At 38.2% G+C, this 21,246-nt stretch overlaps 1 protein-coding gene across 4 annotated transcripts in view; it reads left to right on the top strand.

Annotated features, from left to right (window-relative positions):
• CNTNAP5 (contactin associated protein family member 5) overlaps positions 1-21,246 on the top strand; it is a 985,650-nt gene that overhangs the window by 325,568 nt on the left and 638,836 nt on the right. For all 4 annotated transcript variants that reach the window (XM_054549187.2, XM_054549188.2, XM_054549186.2 and 1 more), the window contains one exon: positions 951-1,144. In XM_054549187.2, coding sequence (XP_054405162.2) covers positions 951-1,144 — 194 coding nt within the window. The remainder of the gene's footprint in view (positions 1-950; positions 1,145-21,246) is intronic.

Genomic DNA, 21,246 nt, shown 5'->3' with positions numbered 1-21,246 from the left:
TGTGATAAATACAAAATTCTCAGGCCAAAACAGTTTTTGTATGTGTGTCAGAATGCCCCTGCATGTCAGGTATACTGAATCACATGAGGATCCAAGAATGTTAGAGACTCTGTCATGCCTCTGAGATTTTGTGTGTGTTGTTCCCTCTTCCCTGGCTAATCTCCATCGAACTTTCCACCTTTTTTCCTAGGATATGGCTGCACTTGCCTCAGGTTTCACCTCTACTATTGCTATCTCTAGAAGGCCTCTCTGATCAGCTCCTGAGGCATTCTGTGCTCTGTGTACCTGCTGTTTACCTCTTGTGATGGTTTCTTTCACATCACATGTTTTTGTCAGCCTCTCTCTCTCTCTCTTCAGCACCCAGCATACTCCTGGTGCTCAACAAACATCTGCCGAATAAATGAATGATACTCTTCAAAGGCATAGTCGGTGTCCTTTCATCTTTGTATCTGCAGCACAGTATCTTGCCCATGATAGGTTCATAGTAAATATTCAGAGACAGAGGAGAGAGAAGGTAATGAAAGAACACTAAAACAAGGAAGAGAAGGAAGAAAAGAAGGAACGATGTATTAGTCAGAGAGAGAGAGAGAGCGCACATGTAAGCCTAGTTCTTATATATCTGCAATCAAAGGCTGAAGTCGTAAGAAGAGAAATAAATAAAACAAATGTCACTAGGAGTTTGTAAGATAGAAGTCATAATGACTAAGGAAATAGGGATGGAAGCATGGAAGATACAGCTTTTGACATGAGTCTTAAACCATGAGAGAGATTTTGATGGAGGTGGAGAATGGAAAGTACCGGGGGTTAAGTACAGAGGCAGGGAAGAGTAGGGCCCATTTGGAGGTAGAGTCATCTTAGTTGAACACTGTTTCATTTCCCTTTGATAGTTGAAAATTGTAGCTATGTGAGACACTACTACAACTCTCTCTCTCTCTCTGATCCTGTTCCAGGAACTGGCGGTTGGTCCCCAGCAGATTCCAATGCTCAACAGTGGCTCCAGATGGACCTGGGAAACAGAGTAGAGATTACAGCAGTGGCCACGCAGGGAAGATATGGAAGCTCTGACTGGGTGACGAGTTACAGCCTGATGTTCAGTGACACAGGACGCAACTGGAAACAGTACAAACAAGAAGACAGCATCTGGGTAGGACATCTTTTTCCTTCCAATGAATAAAACTGAGATGTGCTAATGGTAACCAGAGTATATTTCTGTCATTTTCCAATATCCAGATTGTTGGTAGTTTAATAACTGGTGAGTGCCCATTAGAAATAATTAGACAATTTGTAAGGCCCATGCCCACCATGGTTCTAGTTCCTAGGAAAATTAGGACGTCTGTCGCAAATAGTTTAGTACGTTCCCCTTTTTGTAGTAAACTGAGTAATTCACTGACTGAGCCTCACTTTCTTCATCTGTAAAAATTAATTAAAAAACAGATAAATGTACCAAAAATGTATGATTATTAATGTGATTATACTAATTTACTGAGTGTTTATTGACTTATTTATTAGTTTATTATATGCCAGGCACTTCACATATTTTGTAACAACACAGCTAGCTCAATTACATCATTTGATCAATATTGCCCAATGTATGAATTGTGACTTGGGAATCTTTAAAGTCTGGTCTGACTTTAAAGCCACTAAGCAGCTTCTATTGTAGATTCACAAATAATTGAAAACTAAAACTACAAAACAAATAGAAAACTTAGAATTATTCTGTCATTGGAAACAATCTTCAGCTTCAGAGTGAAGGACAGTTTGCTCCAAGTTACAAAACAGAACTTTCCTCCCCAATCCCAGCCCCACACTCTTGACCTCACTGTGTGGGTGAAAGGCTGTCAGCAAATTATTAATGGAGGAAAAGGTGGAGGTGAAGCAGATAGCAAAAGTCACCTGGAGGTAGCTTCAGAACCTCAGGCACTGAATAAAATAAGTTGTAAGTTTATATTATTTTTCGTTGAGAAAATAAGTCACTATTTTTTAATCCAAATGTGTGTAAAATGTGAAGATTTGGAAATTAATAGCATATTCTTTCCTTTTCAGATTCTGTCCTCTTAAATCAATGCCAATTTATGCTTTACATTAGTGTTGTCTTTTCACATTCACATTCCCATGTTGGCCCCATCTCACTGATAAAAATGAAATAACTTCTGTTTTATATACTCGTTGTTATTTGTTAATTGCCTACACATCACTTGGGTTTGTAATTGAAAACAGTCATAAATTGAGGATTAAGATTAGTTATGGCAGACTGAATCCTGAGAATAGTATTAATGTCATCTTCATTCTGGGTCACTTGTAATATTAGGTTATAATATTTATAAAGGGTGTAAGTTTTCTTCATTTTTAAAAATAGTCTAAACAGTGAGTATACATGGAAACAAAGAGGGGAAAATAGACACCACAGCCTACTTGAAGGGAGAGGTTGGGAGGAGGATGAGAGTCCAAAATCTATTCGGTACTGTGTTCAAAACCTGGGTGATGAAATCATTTGTACACTAAGCCCCAGGCACATGCAATTTACCCATGTAACAAACCTGCCCATGTACCCCTTGAACCTAAAATAAAAATTGAAAAAGAAAAAAAAATTGTCTTTTGGGGAAAATTTTATTTTTTCTCAATTTTGAGGTCCCTGTAAATTATTACAGGTTTTTGTTTTGTTTGACTTTTAGTTTAAGATAAGAAATAAGCACACCTTCCATTTTGAGGAACAATTTTAAGGTTTTTATGTTGACTTTAGAGGGACAAATCGATGTGGGATTTTTTGTTTTCTCTGGTACTTGTCATCGGGACTGGTCATCTTTAGATTGAGTTGTAGCTTTGAGTTATTGTGCCTAATTTTTTTTTAATCATGAGTTTCATTTTCTTTAGAAGCAAATAATCTACTTTCAGCTTAGCCCCTGGGTTGGGATGTATTTCAAGGGATGACAATTCCCCTGGGCTCATGAGCAGGGGGCACAAGGCCTCTTTCACTTCCTTGCCCTTGTCACTTTACCTGTGTTTCTAAATGATTCCAAGCTCCTCAAAGGCAGGGTTCTCTTTATATGTCCATTTAGCCCCTGTGCCCAGTATCACTAGACACATGGCAGGAACTTATTTTGGGGTGATTATTAAGAGAACTGCAGAATTACTAGAGATCCTTGAATTGAAAGGTGGGGGCAGGAGACTTTCCCCATCCCCTACCTTGCATCCCAAACAGCCTTGACATGGTAGGGCAGGTAGAAGTTGCTGGATGGGCAGAGAAGGAAAGGCAGGGTCCTCCATGTACAGTGAGGCAGGAAATTCCAGCAACAGCTCCCCAGAGATGCTTGCAGTGGCTGCAGGGCAATTGGGAGAGAGGCAGCTTCAGGAGCAGCCTTTCACTAAGTAAATACAGGGAAGAGAAGTGATTTGAGGAAGGACCATTACAACTTCCAATTTAAAGAGTAAAATAGAGTGGCGTTAGTCAGGAATACCATGATAGGTCATGTACAGTAACTAGGCTCAACCCTGGAAAAATAGGTGTCCCCTTAATTAATACTGGGATAACTAACAGTTACTAAACACCTATTACACACGATATGTAAGCAAATGTAATTCTTTATGTATATTAAATTGTTATTCTATAAACTGATGATTCAACGTTAACATCTCCAGGAATAAGAGGCTGAGCCCAATCCAAGCTCACACAACCAGAAACTGGTGACAAAATATTTCACAACTAAGATTTATTCCTAAATATAGTTGATTGCAAAACTGTAGTTTCTGTTTCTCTTTTAGTACACTGATTTATTTTTATTTTTATTCTTTGATTTTCACAAAATTGATTTACTTTTCTCACCTCAAGTGAGAAACTTTGTCAAGCCAACTCTTTAAGAATAATATTAAGCCCTATCATTTAATTCACATGTTGCTAAATATAAAAGTGTGAAGATACCAATAATACCTATTTGTATTTGTATATGTTGTAAATAGTGCTTGGACTCTCTAAAACCCTCTAGGCTTTCAGGGTGTTTTACAAACACTTCACAGAAATCTGTGAAATTTGCCTTGTGGCTAACTAATATTTATTGGTGCTTTCATCAGATTATGCTGCTGGATTAAAGAGATTATCTTGAGAGCTTTTCTTTTTACTTTTTAGTTTTAATTTTAAATTAGAAGTAAGACTCTGGGTTCACCAAAACTAAGCCTTATAACTAAGACAAGAACAATAGTCAAACAAAAGGTTTTGCAAAATTATCTAAATTGTTTTGTTTAACTTTTCAGAAAAAGGCAATGCCTAAAACATCAAGTACTGACTTAAAGGTGGTTTATCAAGAAAATAGAGAATATATACATATATATGTGTGTGTGTGTGTGTATAAATATATATATATATGCATGTGTGTGTGTATATATATGTGTGTGTTTGTGTGTATGAGTATATATATACACATATATACACAAATATATATATATAAAATGTATATATATATAAATATGTATATATATATATATATATATATATATATATATATATATATATATATTTGGAGAAAGGGTCTTACTCTGTCACCCAGGCTGGAGTGTGGTGGCACTATCATAGCTGACTGTAGTTTTGATGTCCTGGGCTCAAGTAATCCTTCCACTTCAGCCTTCAAAGTAGCTGGGATTACAGGCATGCACCACCACATCCGGCTAATTCTTTTGAAATGTTTAAAACTTTTTTCTTAGAGAATGGGTTCTCACTATGTTGCCCAGGCTGGTCTCCAACTCGTAGGCCCAAGTGATCCTCCCACCACGACCTCAGGTTTACAGGCTTGAGCCACCGCACCTGGCCAATGAAACAGAGAAGCTCTTGAATGCTTATGTTCACCTGGTCTTCTGCGGATCCTCAAATTTTAGATAATATATAGTTTGTAGTGCTCTTTAAAACTGACTTACCAAATAATACATAGCACATCCTGAGGATGGGATAATCCATTCACCAGTACTGAAGAGATTTATTACATTTCACAGGTTCAAGTCAGAAAAATAATCCTAAAAGGATACCTTTGCAACATAGGGTAGCAATTTTTTATGCCCTAAAAATCCAATTTGGAGAGTTTCTGATCTGGCACTGAATGGAACGCTCATGAATGAGGCCACCAAACAGCCACTTAGTGATGCACCATGATTTATGCACAAGCCAGAGTCCCTTGCTTCACTAAATAATCAGGCAAAAAGATGTGTCAGGGACAAATCCTGCAACAATGTTCAGAATCTTAGCAGCTTCAAAACCTCTTCCTGATTGGTGTGTAGACATGCCGAATCATTACAAATATTAAAATTCCAACTCTGAGCAGCAGTGTAAGCCAATGCTTGGTAAAGTGGGTAAACTTGTTTGGAACAAAGGAACCTCTTAACTAAGTCCACTCAGACCAGGTCCTGTTAGCAGCCCTTTTGAAAGATATGCCAGAAGAAACATGTACTGTCCATGTTGTATCCATGAATAACCACAATGTTGAGCCCTTTCCTTCATGAGCACAATTCCCACACTGTCAGTGAGGCTCTTCTGCCCTAATTCAATGTCCCCACATCCTCAGCTACTCATCATATGGCTCACGTCAATCCCCTTCTCTACTCTATCACCTCCTGTGAATATTCTATATTTTATTAATATTAAACTTGCAGTTTTCTCTTATTAAAATTACGTTGCCTGTCCCCAAACAGACAGCCATATAGTCCTTTATTATAGATGCTTTTGGCCTGTGCACTCTGATGGTCTGTGATTTCCTGTAACTTTCTGGAATCTGTCTTAACATGAAGGACTTGCATTTGTTACCTGGCGGTTTTCTCACACAGGTGAATTCGAGCAATGGATTATACATTTTGGTCATCAGTTCCCCGATTTCATCCTTGAGTGACTTCCAAATTCTCTGGGAGATGCTCTCTGATCTTCATGATTTATACACATTTATTCTGCCACGTTGGGCCTAGAACATCCTGAGTATTGATCACTGTTTGATATAGTATTTTAACCCTACAAATTTCAGAAAACAATTTGAGAGTGAGAATCTCATAACCATCAACATATATCTTTTAAGCTCTCATTATATGCCAAGCACTGTGCAAGGTACTAGGCTTACAAAGGGGCTTAAGCTATGGTTTTTCCCATCTCTGGGTGTGCACAACCATTAAGGAGACAAATCAATGGCATGCAACACAGTATATGTGTATATGGTAGCACGGCAGCAGTTCACATGCATGAAGCTTGTCAGAGAGGGTGTTCCTGGCAATATATGAATGTGAGGGGCTTAGACTACTTGAACCAGAAGAGACCATGTTTAAGTTATGTTGGCTTGTCAGCAACTACAGAGTACTGTATGTCTAACAAAAATTCAATAAATGTACAAAAAAATAGGAAGAGAAAATGGTGAAAGTGAGGTGCATTCACAGCAGGAGAAATGCTATAAGCAAAATGTTAAAGGAAGATGTATTAAGGACACAAATAATTAATAAATTAGATATAAGATATACCTGGTTAGTGATAGAAAATGAATTTGAAGAGAAAGACTGGATAGATATTGCAGACGAAGAGCACCCTCGTATCTTTTTAAGCTAATACATTATTATTTATTAGCCATTGTAACAAAGTTTGTTAACACTTCTCTGTTTTAATTTTTTGTAAAATAATAAAGACTACATGTAGCAACATGGTCTCAAATATATTTGTCAGGATTTTTTAAATGGTTCTCTCCTTTGTTCTGTCATGCACATATACTAATAAGCTTTTAATATAGATATTAATTTAAGTTTTGGCAATTATTAAAAGTGCAATTAAGAACTTAGCATGCCCAGAATCTTGCTGCTGATTTAATGGAGACCACCAATGCAAAAGCAAGTTATTACAATGTCACAGACTAACAGAAATAAAGTATAGAGGGAAGTACAGAGGCTTTTGATTATGATCTGATTACAGTTGCACCACTGGTTGCTTGCATGACCTTGAAAATGTCCCTTAACATCTCTGTAGCAGGTCTTTCTCCCTACCCAGGGCAGGGATATATCTGGAATCTTCCAGGCCCATTGCATCCATTCCTCCACACTTCCTTGCTCAGACACTGGTTCTTGGCTTGCCCTGTGGGTTGCAATGTGAAAATACATGGAGATAAAGCCTGGGCTTCACTATGAAGCCAGCTTAGAATAGACAACTAAAGGATCTCAAAGTTCATCATTCCCCTTGAATCATCCCAGTGGTTCTGTCCTAAGCTCTTTTGCTGATTTTAGATGATCTTATCACTGGATAGAGCTCTGCAGAAAATGAAACAGGGAACAACTGGCCAATCAGCATTGTGAAAGCAACAGCTGGTCTTTACCCCAGCTTCAGCAGGCTCCCTCCAGCCCTCTGGCTCCACATTTAGCCCATGCAAGTTCCTCACTGATGCCCATCTGTTTTCTCTTCTTAACACTAGAATTTGCTGAAATGTTTCAGAGAATTTCCCAGCATGGGGCCTAACCTCTTTAAGGAGTAAATGCACTCACACATTTACACATGTGGCATTTAAACACATCACAAGGACAGGGAGTCAATGTGTAGTCTTCAGGATTAATATTCATATGGACACGTTCTAGGGGAGACCAGATGTTTGCAGTCCCCTACAAACTGGTTGCATGTGTAGTGGGATAGGATCCAACAGCTAATATCAAAATAAGGAGGATGATCTGCTTAAAATTAATTCTCCTAAATCCACTGCTATTAAATTAATCTTATTGTTAAGGTGCTTAATGATTCCTAGCAATCTCAACTTATAATTGTATTTTCAATATGTATAAACCTGTTAGTCCTCACTCTGATTCCTCTTAATCTAAAGTGAATGTCTCCAAAACCTAAGCTCTGATTTTTTATCTTGCCCAAATTCCTACCTAAGGGGTCTGTGGAGTCATGCCCTACAAACCATCAATTCTCCTCAGATGGGTTTTATTTGACCCTGTATATCATGACTTACTTTCCAATCTGACTCTGGCATAACAAGGAAGAAAATAAAAATGTTTTACCCCAAAATATATTTCCTTGCCATACCTTGAAATTACTCTGCATTCTCTTGTGGGGAAAATCCACATTCTATAGAGAATCTCCTTTCCCCTTTGTTTTCCTTCCTTCCCATATCCAGGATATAATCAACTAAGAGCCAGGCACCCTTTTAAGTCTGATAAGAAACATTTTACAACCTGCACTCTCTGAAGTCTGCTATCTGAGAACTTCCTCTGCACAACTTGGTCTCCACAATCCTCTAGCTTAACCTGAACATTCCTTTCCATTAATCCCAGGACTTCAGATAAACTCAACCAATTGTCAACCAGAAAGTGTTTAAATTTACCTATAGCCTGGAAGCCCCCCTCCGCTTTGGGTTGTCCCGCCTTTATGAACCAAACCAATGCATTTCTTAAATGTATTTGATTGATGTCTCATGCCTTCCTAGAATATATAAAACCAAGCTGCACCTGACCACCTTGGGCATGTGTTCTCAGGACCTCCTGAGGGCTGTGTCATTGGCCACAATCACTTATATTTGGCTCAGAATCAACCTGTTAATATATTTTACAGAGTTTGACTCTTTTCATTGACAAGAATTAATATCTCAACTTTAACATCCAGCAAAGTATTGGGATTTTTTAAATGTAAATATAGTCAATGATGCTAGCTAGGTGTAATGACTGAGTGGAAGAGATTTTTAAACTAATCCTTATTTATTTAATGTTTAGCTAACATGGACGAATTCTTTTGTGTGTGTGTGTGTTTCTTTGTGGTTGTTTTCTTACATAGATTATCTAAGCTTTGAAGTCTGACATGGATTCTGTGACTATGATAAATGACTAAAATCCTAAAGCACTCAGTTTTTCCTCTGTAAAGTAGATGTAATGAGGATAGTCACCTCATATGATCCGTAAAGGAGAGATGCTCAAAAATGAGCATGCTTCAAAATGTCCCACAGAACGTGTCAAGGCAAGGCCTGCTGGGCTCCACCTGCAGAAAGTATTCAGTAGACCTAGGGTGGGACTGAGAATTTGCTTTTACAATGAAATCTCAGGTGCTGCTGGTGCTCCTGGTTGGGGACCTCACTTTGAGCAACAGTGCGTAAACTTTAAATGGACTGAACCATACAAGGATCTTTACATAGCATTATCAACAATAAGGGATGTCATTGCCATGAAAGGTAGGTGTATGTGATGCGCCTGGGGGAGAGGCCCAGAGGACACTGGCTCTCAGGGTCTGCTTTCTTTTGAGATTTGTAAACAAAAGGAAAAGCAAACAGCAAGTCAGTCTTTCTCTCACTTAATAAACTAAATACTCAGTAGAAACAATAAGATCTTGTGGTTGCAGGTGAAGACAGTTTACCCAAGCAGGCTCATTAAGGATAATTTACACAGAGTCCTGGCAGCATACAGAGGAGCTGGAGGAGGAGCCTGGGGGAGTTACTGATGCCTAAAGAAAAAGACTCTAGGTCAAATTTCGAGGCCCCAGGTGTCTACCTGGCTCTAGCCAAATGGAAATATTCCAGGCCTGGCAGGGACATCAACAAAGCCAAGAATCTCTCAAGTATTTTTTTTTTAGTTGAAAAAAAAAAAAAAAGCAGTCTTCATTGAATTTATTATTGCAATGATAACAATCAACATTAAGAAGGAAAGCATAATATAGTAACCACAAGTTTCTATTACTCTTAAGTACGGTTTCCAGTTTTGTGGGCCTTAATGTTAACTGCAGATAAAGGTAACTAATTTTAGTCACTGATTATGTGAGGCTAATAAAAGTAGAGAGTGCAAACAAAATAAGTGTGAGCAGGAGTTGCTCTTGTGTTTCACGTCTCTGACCAATTGCAATTGTCCATATGAGAGGCACATTTCCTACTGCCTTGTAACCAAAGGGCACTTCTGCTGCTGTGGCTGCTCTTGGAATCAGAGAGAGAAGCTGAATGATGCCCCTAAGTTTGTCTAACACCCTAGACTTGACTTGAAAATAATTCTCTAATTTAGTGACTCAAGAATTTTTCAGAAGTTAATTCAGGAACTCATAGGAAAAATAAACAGTGTTTTTTTTCCCCCCCCTAAGTATTAGAAGTACAGAGAAGGACTCATAAAAATTGGGCTGGAGTTATTTAACCTTGGATACCGTGGGTGATTTTTTTTTTTCCTTTTGTAGGAAGGGACTATTGGAAGTACAGAGAAGGATACATAAAAATTGGTCTGGAGTTATTTCAACTTGAACGCTGTGGGTACTTTTTTTTTTTTTTTCCTTTTGTAGGAAGGAAGATGTACTTGCAAAAATCTCCCCAAAGAATCATGGACCCCTAACATCCTGTCTTATCTGACTGTAATTTAGGGTATCAAGCATCTGTTAGGCACATTCTGCAGGTACTAAATTAAGGAGGATTCAAGAGCAGAATGTAGAAATTTCTTGTCAGAGGTAAGAAGAATGCATGGACAAGTACAAAATGGAGGAATATGCACAGATGGACACATAGATGAGAGCATGAAGTTTCTGACTTGTCAGTAGAAGAAGTGCTATGATTTTTTTTCTCCCAGAAAATATTTTGATTTTGCAACGATTCAGCCACATTTTTGTCCTACCTGTCTCTATTTATGAAACAATAACTGAGAGCTAGAGTTCCACGAATGGACTGTAAAACAGAGTAGAAACAACTGATGAACAGAAGACGCAGCACGTAAGCATGAGCAAGCTAGCCCACTACGTGTAAACAGCTCAGCTGACTGGGTGCGGCACCTCCCTTGAATATGAAGCACTCTGCATGTAGATGAGAGAAAGGAAAATGCAGTGCAGGTGCGAATGACTGTGACCCAAAGCCATGTTCCTCTGAGGAGTGGACACTTTCATGCCTGGGCATCCTACAGGCCTTCCCTATCTAGTGCATATTTTTGCAAAGGCTTATGTTGTGTTTCAGACACTGTGTTTATATGTGAGGGCTATAAATATGTGAGAATTTAGGAATGTATGTGTGTGTATAGAAGAACCAAGCCACAGCTTGGGAGGGGCATTCTAAACCCCTTAATAAACACATAATTTAAGGGAAGATCCTGTGCTTGCCATAGAAGCTTTGCTTAGAGGCCTGTTCCTAAGTCCCCTTGCATCAAGCTTGCTCCTCCTGCACCTCTCATACCCAGAAATGCCAAAGCAGCACTGCTGGCATAGGTTAGTTCACGTCCCTGATTCATGGGTGATGACCGACCACCCTGCCCAGCAGACTCCAGGCCATCTTTTTTCTGAGACATCTCTAGGGAGAGGCGGCAGCTCAAAAAGCCCTTGAATCTTGTTTCTTTTTCTTTGGTGGGGACTCTAATCTGTTGCTAATGATTCCTTCATACACTTCCCCCTCATTCCACGTAATGTGTTTGAGTTCTCTTCTTGAAATACATTTGTCATTTATTGAATAATTTCTGAAACAATTAAATGACAACTCAATGAATGGCTTTGTCAATTTTGTGTAATGGAAAGTCAAATTATCATGTAGGAAATGCAAAATCTTTCTTTTCATAACATTGTTAAAGGACTTCAAAAGTAACTGCATAATTATAAAAAAATTTGCATTAAATTATGAAAAAATTTGTATTAAAGTTTGCAAAATCAATAAGAATATCTCATAAACCTATTTATTTTTGGAAATAGAAACCATACACATGGACTTATTTAAATGTAAATGTAAAGATGTGAATAAAGACTGATGTTTGTAGAAGTCGATCCTATTATTTAAGCTAAAGTTGATACTTTAAACATATACATCTGTATGTGTACATATACACACATATAATACTACATAAAATATATATGTATTTATAGACTTAAATTATATGTATTCATATTTGTAGATTTAAATACAGTAAGTTCTCAGTTAACATCATCCATGGGACCCTGGAAACTGTGACTTTAAGCAAAATGATGGGTAACAAAATCAATTTTTTTCTCATTAATGTTATAATGAAAAGATGTTGAAGAAAACAATGTTATTTGACGACTCATTGTACATTGTTTTGTTTAAAGTCTCAATTTCCAAGAACTTGTAAAAGACGCTAAGGAATTACCATATATACTTTTGTATATATATTTAAATAAGTTTAAATAAATATATGTGTGGTGTAAATATATGTGTCTATACATATATATCTTTAATTCTCAGCTTGTTTCATCTTGATTTTTTCTTAACTATAAATTTCAGTTATTCAAACTTTTTACCTTCCTGTAGTAAATAGAGGATTTAGAAGATTTTTGTTCCACTACCTCCTTGGCAGGTATGCCAGCTGCCTTACTTTAAAAAGCAAAAATTGCAATTCTTTGAGACAATTATAATTCATTGCTTTCCCTAATCAGCAGGACCTCAGATAAATGGACATATTAAGAATTTGTTGAGAGCATTGTTCTGTGGTTCAATGACTTGTGTGATTTCCTTATTTAAACAAGAACAAAGAAGCCAAAGAAAATAATGTATTTTAGAAATAATTGGGCACAACTTATCAGAGTGGTTGGTGGACTGGATACTAATCAGGATAGTAGACTCCAAATTATTTTTTTTCCAGTTACAAGTACCTTTGTTTATTCAACAGTAGACACAGTGCTGGCAGCAACCTGTAACTGTACTCCATGGATTTAGATAAGAAGATGATGAGGAAGGGGGATTTTTAAGTCAAACTAGATCAGGATTATATTGTTTCATTTGAGTCTCTTTTAATTTAAGTGTATTTAATAAAATTCTTCTTTATGAACGGATTTGGAGCATGAACTTTGGATTTAGGCAAATCTGAGTTTGAATCCCTGCTACTTACTAATGGTATCACCCTGGGCAGCATTTTATATCCTAAGCCTTAGAGTTCACATCTGTAAAATTTTTGTAAAACCTACACTAGAGCGGTATAAGAATTCACTGAGGCAATCTACGTAGACTCCCGATGTCCCTGACATATAAAAAGTACTCAAGTTAGAAATATTTAAATCCTTATCTAAAGAAAACTTGAATGCTGACCAAGACTTTATCAGAATCCCAAAAGACACATTTCTTCCCTCAAATGTAAGAAAATATTCCCTCAAATGTAAATGTATCTTCAAAATATCCCTGCTCCTGCCCCCAGATGTATTTTCTTGGGCCTGAGGCATTTGCAAATTCCAGAGGCCATGGCATGCCAGTGTCTGTTGGTTCTGCTGGTAACGGGGGCAGTCTCCCTTTTGCGGCTCCTGTGCAGTCCAGACGTTCTCCTGTTGGGTGATGCTGCTAAACGTATTCCCAGGATAGACAAAGCATCTGCCATGCTTGTGGGTAGACATGGGTTATTAAGTAACATGACAGAAAGTGTAAGTGGATCTGGAAACAAGGTAAACCACCAGGAGAGCCAGAAATTTAACAATGACCAGATTTTAAGCCACTGGTATTTTGTTTAAGTCAGTTCCCAGTAAAATCATTTGAGCACGGCTTTAAAATAAAAGCTGGGGACTTGGTTGATGATGGGATGCTGTATGGAGTAACTTGATGGAGGCCCAGAATCTCAGGAACCATTTGTCAACACCTCTTCTTGCAACACTAGGTAATAGCAGAGTTATCGTACATTCATTTCAGAATGGGATGCCTAGCCATTCAAAATGGGTGAGTCAGAATACTGACTTTTGACTAATTTCCAGAAGCATGCAGTTGTTTTGCAACTTGTCCTACCACAGACACAGATTCCTTAACCTCTTTCCACTAGGTAAGATATTATCTAACAAGGATTCCCATATAAGCAAACATATTGTTAAGCAAAAGCTCAAATAGCAGCAGAGTTTGTACAAAGCTGTGGGAGAAGGTCCTAAAGAAAGAATGCAGATTAGCAAGGAGAGGTCAGGAAAGTAACAGATTTTGTAACTAGAAGAGAATAGGAATAAGCAGCCAGGTGTGGTGGCATGCACCCGTAATCTCAGCTACTCTGAAGGCTGAGGCAGAAGGATTGCTTAAGCCCAGGAGTTTACAACCAACTTGTGCAACATAATAAGACTCCATCTCAATTAAAAAATAAAATTTTTAGGCTGGGCACAGTAGCTCACACCTGTAATCCCAGCACTTTGGGAGGCCAAGGCAGGTGGATAACAAGGTCAGCAAATCGAGACAATCCTGGCCAACGTGGTGAAACCCCATCTTTACTAAAAATACAAAAAATTAGCCAAGTCTGGTGGTGTGCACCTGTAGTCCCAGCTACTCAAGAGGCTGAGGCAGGAGAATCACTTGAACTGGGTAGGCAGAGGCTGCAGTTAGCCGAGATCATGCCACGGCACTCTAGCCTGGGCAACAGAGCGATACTCTGTCTCAAAAATAAAATAAAATAAAATAAAATAAATTTTTAAAAATGTAAATAAAAGCAATGGGAATAAGGGATCAAGAAAGATGTAAGAGTCTTTAAGGCACCAAATTCAGATTCATCCCTATTTGGGGAAACTTAAAAAATCTTTTAAGAGAGGTGCCAAGTACAATTAATTACAGGATTTGAAGTAAGGAATCCATGCCCCATTCCTGGCCCTGGCCCTTATTATTGTGTGCATTTTCATAGCCACTTAATTCCTCTGAGCCTCCAAAGGCTGTATCTTATCCAGATGCATGTACCCAGCCCAGGCACATAGTAGGTACTCAATAAATGCTGGCTTTGAATAATTAAATGCTATGTCATTTTCAAGAAACATTAGCTAGGTAGGTATTGTGACAAGTCACAAGATTGTTTGAAAAAAATACATATAACATCTTTCAACTGCATAGAAAATAACAGAAATGTTATCAGTTTGGCTGAAACACAGGACTTGTGCTGGGGGCCTAAGAGATAAGGCTTGATAAATAAATTGGCTGATGTATCTTATGGGTTTGCTCAGGAAAATATAGTACCTTGCTTTACATCTGTTGTTCTAGTGTAATTATTAATTGAGCCACTTGTCAATAGAAAAAAAAACCTTTGTTTGGATAATATATTATATTGTCAATGTCTGTCTAGCTGCCATCAATTCAGAGTGAGCAACTTATACTTAACTCAGAAATAAAGCAAACTAAGGATATGCCGTACCTTTGAAGCATGTGTGACAAGAAGGTGGATCATAGTATTAGTTGCTATTACATGATCCTTATACCAGTGTAAATTCAGGAGAGGGCCAGCATTTTTTTTAAGTTTAAAGTTTAAGCATGAAGAAAGGCCTATCAATAGATAAAACTTTGGTTGTGAGTCTCCAATGGTTTTATAAGTTCACCATCTTTAGGAACATACATGAAATTAGAGTGTACAATAAGGCGGTACTGTAGAAACCCTAACTGCTAAGGAAGTTCCTGCAGCTGGCTCGTGAAAATAATCAAGGAAGGAGCTTACCTGCCTCTATAGATTTTTATTAAAAGCAAAATGAGTTTATTCGGAGAAAAGATGCCCAATAGAATATGGATTAGCAAATTAAAGAAGGATGTACTTAGTTTTACTAAGTTTCAGAGGAACAAAGTCACTCTTCTATTCTATGGAAGTGTATGTAAGGGCTATAAGATTAAACTCACTTCTTTGGGTCAATTTTAAACTTGTGCACAAATAGACTTGATGTAGTAGGTTGAAGAGTGCTCCCACAAAATTCCTGTGCACCTGGAACCCAGATGTGATCTTATGTGGGAATAAGGTCTTTGCCGATTAAGTACTTAAGGATCTTAAGGCGAAATCATCCTGAAATTAGGGCCGGATAAATCTAATGACTGATATCTTTATCAAAAACAGAGGGGACACCTAAGACAGGTCATTTAAAGAAAAAGGCAGATACTAGAGCAAGGCCTATACAAACCACGCAGTCCCAAAGACTACCAAGAGCCTCTAGAAGCTAGGAGAAGAAAAGGGAGGATTCTTCCCTGGGGCTTTCAGAGATCACTTGTCCCTGTTGGAATTATGCTTCTGGACTTCCGGCCTCCAGAAATATGAAAGAATAATTTTCTTTTGCAAATCCCCCAGTTTGTGGTAATTTGTTATGGCAACCATAGGAAAACAGTACTCTTTAAATATTCATTATTTTGCAACCTCTGCTATTAGTCCACATTTAACTCTGAGCTCCTCTGCTGGGGTGTGGCCACCATGCACTGAACACAGCAACCTGCACACAATAATTTGTATTCCTACAGGGCACCTAGCACAATGCCACTGCTGGTTCAATACGTCCATGACTGGTTATGCATTGCCAAGCTTCTGGATCATTAAGCTTTTGCTCATACTACCATCTTCACCTGGAATTCTTCAAATTCCCCATACTCTGTTGACACATACGTCTCCACCTTCTGTAGATTCTTTCTCATCTTTCAAGATCTAGTTCAGCTCTAATCCCAGGTCTACAACAACACTTCTCCTGATTCAATTACTTCAAGTAAAAGTGATCCTTGAACATCTGCACTCCCTTTCTCCTTCCTGGGTCATCTCTTTGGACTTGGAACAATTCTTCTCTAGATTTGGTTATAATCCCCCCCACCCCCGCCCAACATGTTGCTCCATGCGAGTTAGTCTTGTCCATGAAACTGGATAGAGTGATTTTGGAAAACAAAGTCTGGTCTGATTTTTACCTTCATCTCTCTACTTGGTCTGGTATGGAGTAAACGTTCAATAGTAATTTGTTGACTATTTGCCCTGGCTGTCTCATTCCACAGTGATAAAACCAAAATGTTCTCTAAAATTACTTTTCCATCATTATAAATTTGACTTGAAAGCCATGCAATTGATGCATTTGCTGGGGATTATCTTTTGCCCATCACTCATTAAACCTGTCCTCATATAGCAACAATATTTATAGGAACAGCTAAACGTTAGCCCCCAACTGAGAAAATGACCCATGCAAATGCCCTGGCACGACACAAATACCCACAGCAATGCAGATTGTGTGATGACTCTGCTGGGTGGCTACAGTTCTGGGGTATGGGCGATGGATGAGCTAACTTGGAGAAGGCAGCCTAGAGTCATCAGGGGAAAGAAGAGGGTGCAGTACCTCATTAATTTGTTCCCAGCCAACAGTTTTCAAAGATTAGCCACATAATAATGCCCCTAGAATATGCTCTTTGTACATGACCAAAGATGATCTGACAGGCATTTCAAAACAGTAATTGTTGTATTGATGACACTGCTGAGGAAAGAGGACTCATTATACCCAATATGGAAGATTGTGAATATGTTGTATAGATGTGTTATGAGGATGCATTTGGGTAAAAGAGCTGGACAAATGCATGATGACATTACAGTACCCCAATGGGTGTCTCAGACATACAGTACGTTCTCTCACCCTTCATTATTTGAAGACTGGGAAACAATACTGCATGTTTAAGAAAGTACAAGTTCAAATTGTGGCCAGATGTATACTATGGTAAGGGAATGAAGTGGTTCTCTAGTGGATATGCAATCCTCTAGGGAGATAGGCAGTTGTGACTGTGCTATCCTGTGCCTCACTTAAAAAGAATCCACTGGACAAAAAACAACATTTCAGCAAAGAAGATTTTATGATGACTGCCTTCTATGATTCACATGCCTTCCTAAAATAGGACATGTATGCATCATTGGACATTTGACATTAAACAACATCGAATAATTTTAAAAGCATGTATCAATATCCAGTAATACTTTTTTTTTTTACTTTAAGTTTTAGGGTACATGTGCATAACGTGCAGGTTAGTTACATATGTATACATGTGCCATGTTGGTGTGCTGCACCCATTAACTCCTCAATTAACATTAGGTGTATCTCCTAATGCTATCCCTCCCACCTCTCCCCACCCTACAACAGGCCCCGGTGTGTGATGTTCCCCATCCTGTGTCCAGGTGTTCTTATTGTTGAATTCCCACCTATGAGTGAGAACATACGGTGTTTGGTTTTTTGTCCTTGTGATAGTTTGCTGAGAATGATAGTTTCCAGCTTCATCCATGTCCCTACAAAGGACATGAACTCATCAATTTTTATGGCTGCATAGTATTCCACGGTGTATATGTGCCACGTTTTCTTAATCCAGGCTACTATTGTTGGACATTTGGGTTGGTTCCAAGTCTTTGCTATTGTGAATAGTGCCACAATAAACATACGTGTGCATGTGTCTTTATAGCAGCATGATTTATAATCCTTTGGGTATATACCCAGTAATGGGATGGCTGGGTCAAATGGTATTTCTAGTTCTAGATCCCTGAGGAATTGCCACACTGACTTCCACAATGGTTGAACTAGTTTACAGTCCCACCAACAGTGTAAAAGTGTTCCTATTTCTCCACATCCTTTCCAGCACCTGTTGTTTCCTGACTTTTTAATGATTGCCATTCTAACTGGTGTGAGATGGTATCTTACTGTGGTTTTGATTTGCATTTCTCTGATGGCCAGTGATGATGAGCATTTTTCATATGTCTTTTGGCTGCATAAATGTCTTCTTTTGAGAAGTGTCTGTTCATATCTTTTGCCCACTTGTTGATGGGGTTGTTTGTTTACACTGATAACAGACAAACAGAGAGCCAAATCATCAGTGAACTCCCATTCACAATTGCTTCAAAGAAAATAAAATACCTAGGAATCCAACTTACAAGGGATGTGAAGGACCTCTTCAAGGAGAACTACAAACCACTGCTCAATGAAATAAAAGAAGATACAAACAAATGGAAGAACATTCCATGCTCATGGGTAGGAAGAATCAATATTGTGAAAATGGCTATACTGCCCAAGGTAATTTATAGATTCAATGCCATCCCCATCAAGTTACCAATGACTTTCTTCACGGAATTGGAAAAAAACTACTTTAAAATTCATATGGAACCAAAAAAGAGCCTGCATTGCCAAGTCAATCCTAAGCCAAAAGCACAAAGCTGAAGGCATCACACTACCTGACTTCAAACTATATTACAAGGCTACAGTAACCAAAACAGCATGGTACTGGTACCAAAACAGAGATATAGACAAATGGAACAGAACAGAGCCCTCAGAAATAATGCCACATATCTACAACTCTCTGATCTTTGACAAAGCTGACAAAAGCAAGAAATGGAGAAACGATTCCCTATTTAATAAATGGTGCTGGGAAAACTGACTAGCCACATGTAGAAAGCTGAAACTGGATCCCTTCTTTACACCTTATACAAAAATTAACTCTAGGTGGATTAAAGACTTAAATGTTAGACCTAAAACCATAAAAACCCTAGAAGAAAACCTAGGCAATACCATTCAGGACATAGGCATGGGCAAGGACTTCATGTCTAAAACACCAAAAGCAATGGCAACAAAAGCCAAAATTGACAAATGGGATCTAATTAAACTAGAGAGTTTCTGCACAGAAAAAGAAACGACCATCAGAGTGAACAGGCAACCTACAGAATGGGAGAAAATTTTTGCAATCTACTCATCTGACAAAGGGCTAATATCCAGCATCTACAATGAACTCAAATAGCCAGTAATACTTTCAACCAGCATAGCTTAATATGCATCATAAAACAAAACGTTTTGGATGAGAGAGGTACATTTTTAGCTTTAAAAAGAAACATTCTTTCATTCACAGAGTGAGCTATACACTGAAATGAAAATACCATGCAATGCAAAATAAGTGGAATCCCTTCCCCACAGCTCTGACTCTAGTTAGATATAATACATGTCATACTTATAGACACACATACACAAATGAAGTGCAATTGTCACAACTTAAATAATTTTGACAAATGACTATATTTACCAAATAATTATTCCCTTTTAATATGTCATTTTAAAAACATCTTGAGAGATAATTTTATATTTTTATTTTTTGTGGGTGGAAATACACCTCAAATTTTATAATAAAATTAGAAATGGCAAGGAGTTCTATGTATCAGAAATTTCTTTATGGCAATTTAAGAAATAAAATTGTCATTCTGAAAAGTGATCCATATCAATATCAATGATAGCCCACATAAACGAAGGCCATGTTCATCTGCTAATTCAGTGAATCTTATTACTAAAGAAGTAGTGGCTATTCTGTGTTGGGACTCATTTAAATATAGAGATATCTAAAAATATAAATATCCTCCCTATATAAAACTCTTCAACAAAGGCCTCGCTGCTCAAACTCCCAACAATCTTCCCTCTCAACAGAATTCATTGTCTCAGGAGTTTTCCACAACTGTCCCATGAAGAGAACATGTCACACTTTATTTTGTAAGCTTTTTATTTGTCTTGCTCCCCAAAAGAGAGTGAGATTTGAGAGAAGGCAGGAACTGTAACTTAGATAAAAATATCAATAACGATTGATGATAAGAAGCAGCAGCAGCAGTAGCATCGATAGCATTTCCCAATTCCCCAACTCCTGCCCCAAGCACAAATCTGCCTCATTATGTCCTGAATTCCCAGCATCCGGGTGGGTGGGAGTGGGAGCCCTCCTCCTCAGGAGACGTTCCACCTGCCTGCTACCTGCCGCAGTGTTTGCCTTGTAACCAGGCCATTCTGTACTCAGGAGCTACAGGCAAGTTACTATTTCTGCAGTGACATTTTCTTATTTCTTGGCTGTCAAAAACAGAGGCTGTTCAGGTACTAGTCCTCCTGCTCTTGAGTAAGAGAAGAAAGTGCTGTATTTGTAGTGAAAAGGGTGCTGGTTCAATGCTAGCAGGATTTTCCAATTGAAGGGGTCAAGGAAACATGTGCAGATTGAACAAGCACAATTTTTAGTTTCATTACATTTATATGATGATTGTAGCTACTTATTAGTTATTTATAATGCACCACAGCTGGCTTGGTGGCTCATGCCTGTAATCCCAGCACTTTGAGAGGCTGAGGCAGGAGGATCAGTTAATCCCATGAGTTGGAGACCTATGGGCAACATAGTGAGACCTTGTCTCTACATTTTTTTTTTTTTTTAATTAGCCAGGCATGGTGGCATGCACCTGTATTCTGAGTTACTCCGGAGGCTGAGGTGGGAGAATGGCTTAAGCCCAGGAGGTGGAGTTGCCACGAGTCAAAATCACACCACTGCACTCCAATTTGGGCCACAGACTGAGACCCTGTCTCAAAAAATAATAAATAACCCACCCCATTCTAAGCAGGACTATGATGAAAGATATGTAATAGAAAAGTATGAGATGAATAAATTAGTGAATAGTGGAAAAGAAGAAATGATTGTACACACAATAAATCCAGTGTGAGACTAATACCGCAAATTAGATTACATACATAGTAGAGTTTTCTATGACAAGCGTCATCTTTGCTAACATTGCTATTGCTTGGGAAATACCAGCATCACTCTGCAAACTAAATAAATTAAGAGAGAAATATTAGCAATTTATCCCCTGTTCACCTTT

This window comes from Pongo abelii, chromosome 11 (genome assembly GCF_028885655.2).
Source record: "Pongo abelii isolate AG06213 chromosome 11, NHGRI_mPonAbe1-v2.0_pri, whole genome shotgun sequence".
NCBI lineage: Eukaryota > Metazoa > Chordata > Mammalia > Primates > Hominidae > Pongo > Pongo abelii.
Note: the sequence above shows the minus strand (reverse complement) of the source record. Positions and strands in the feature narration are given on the sequence as shown.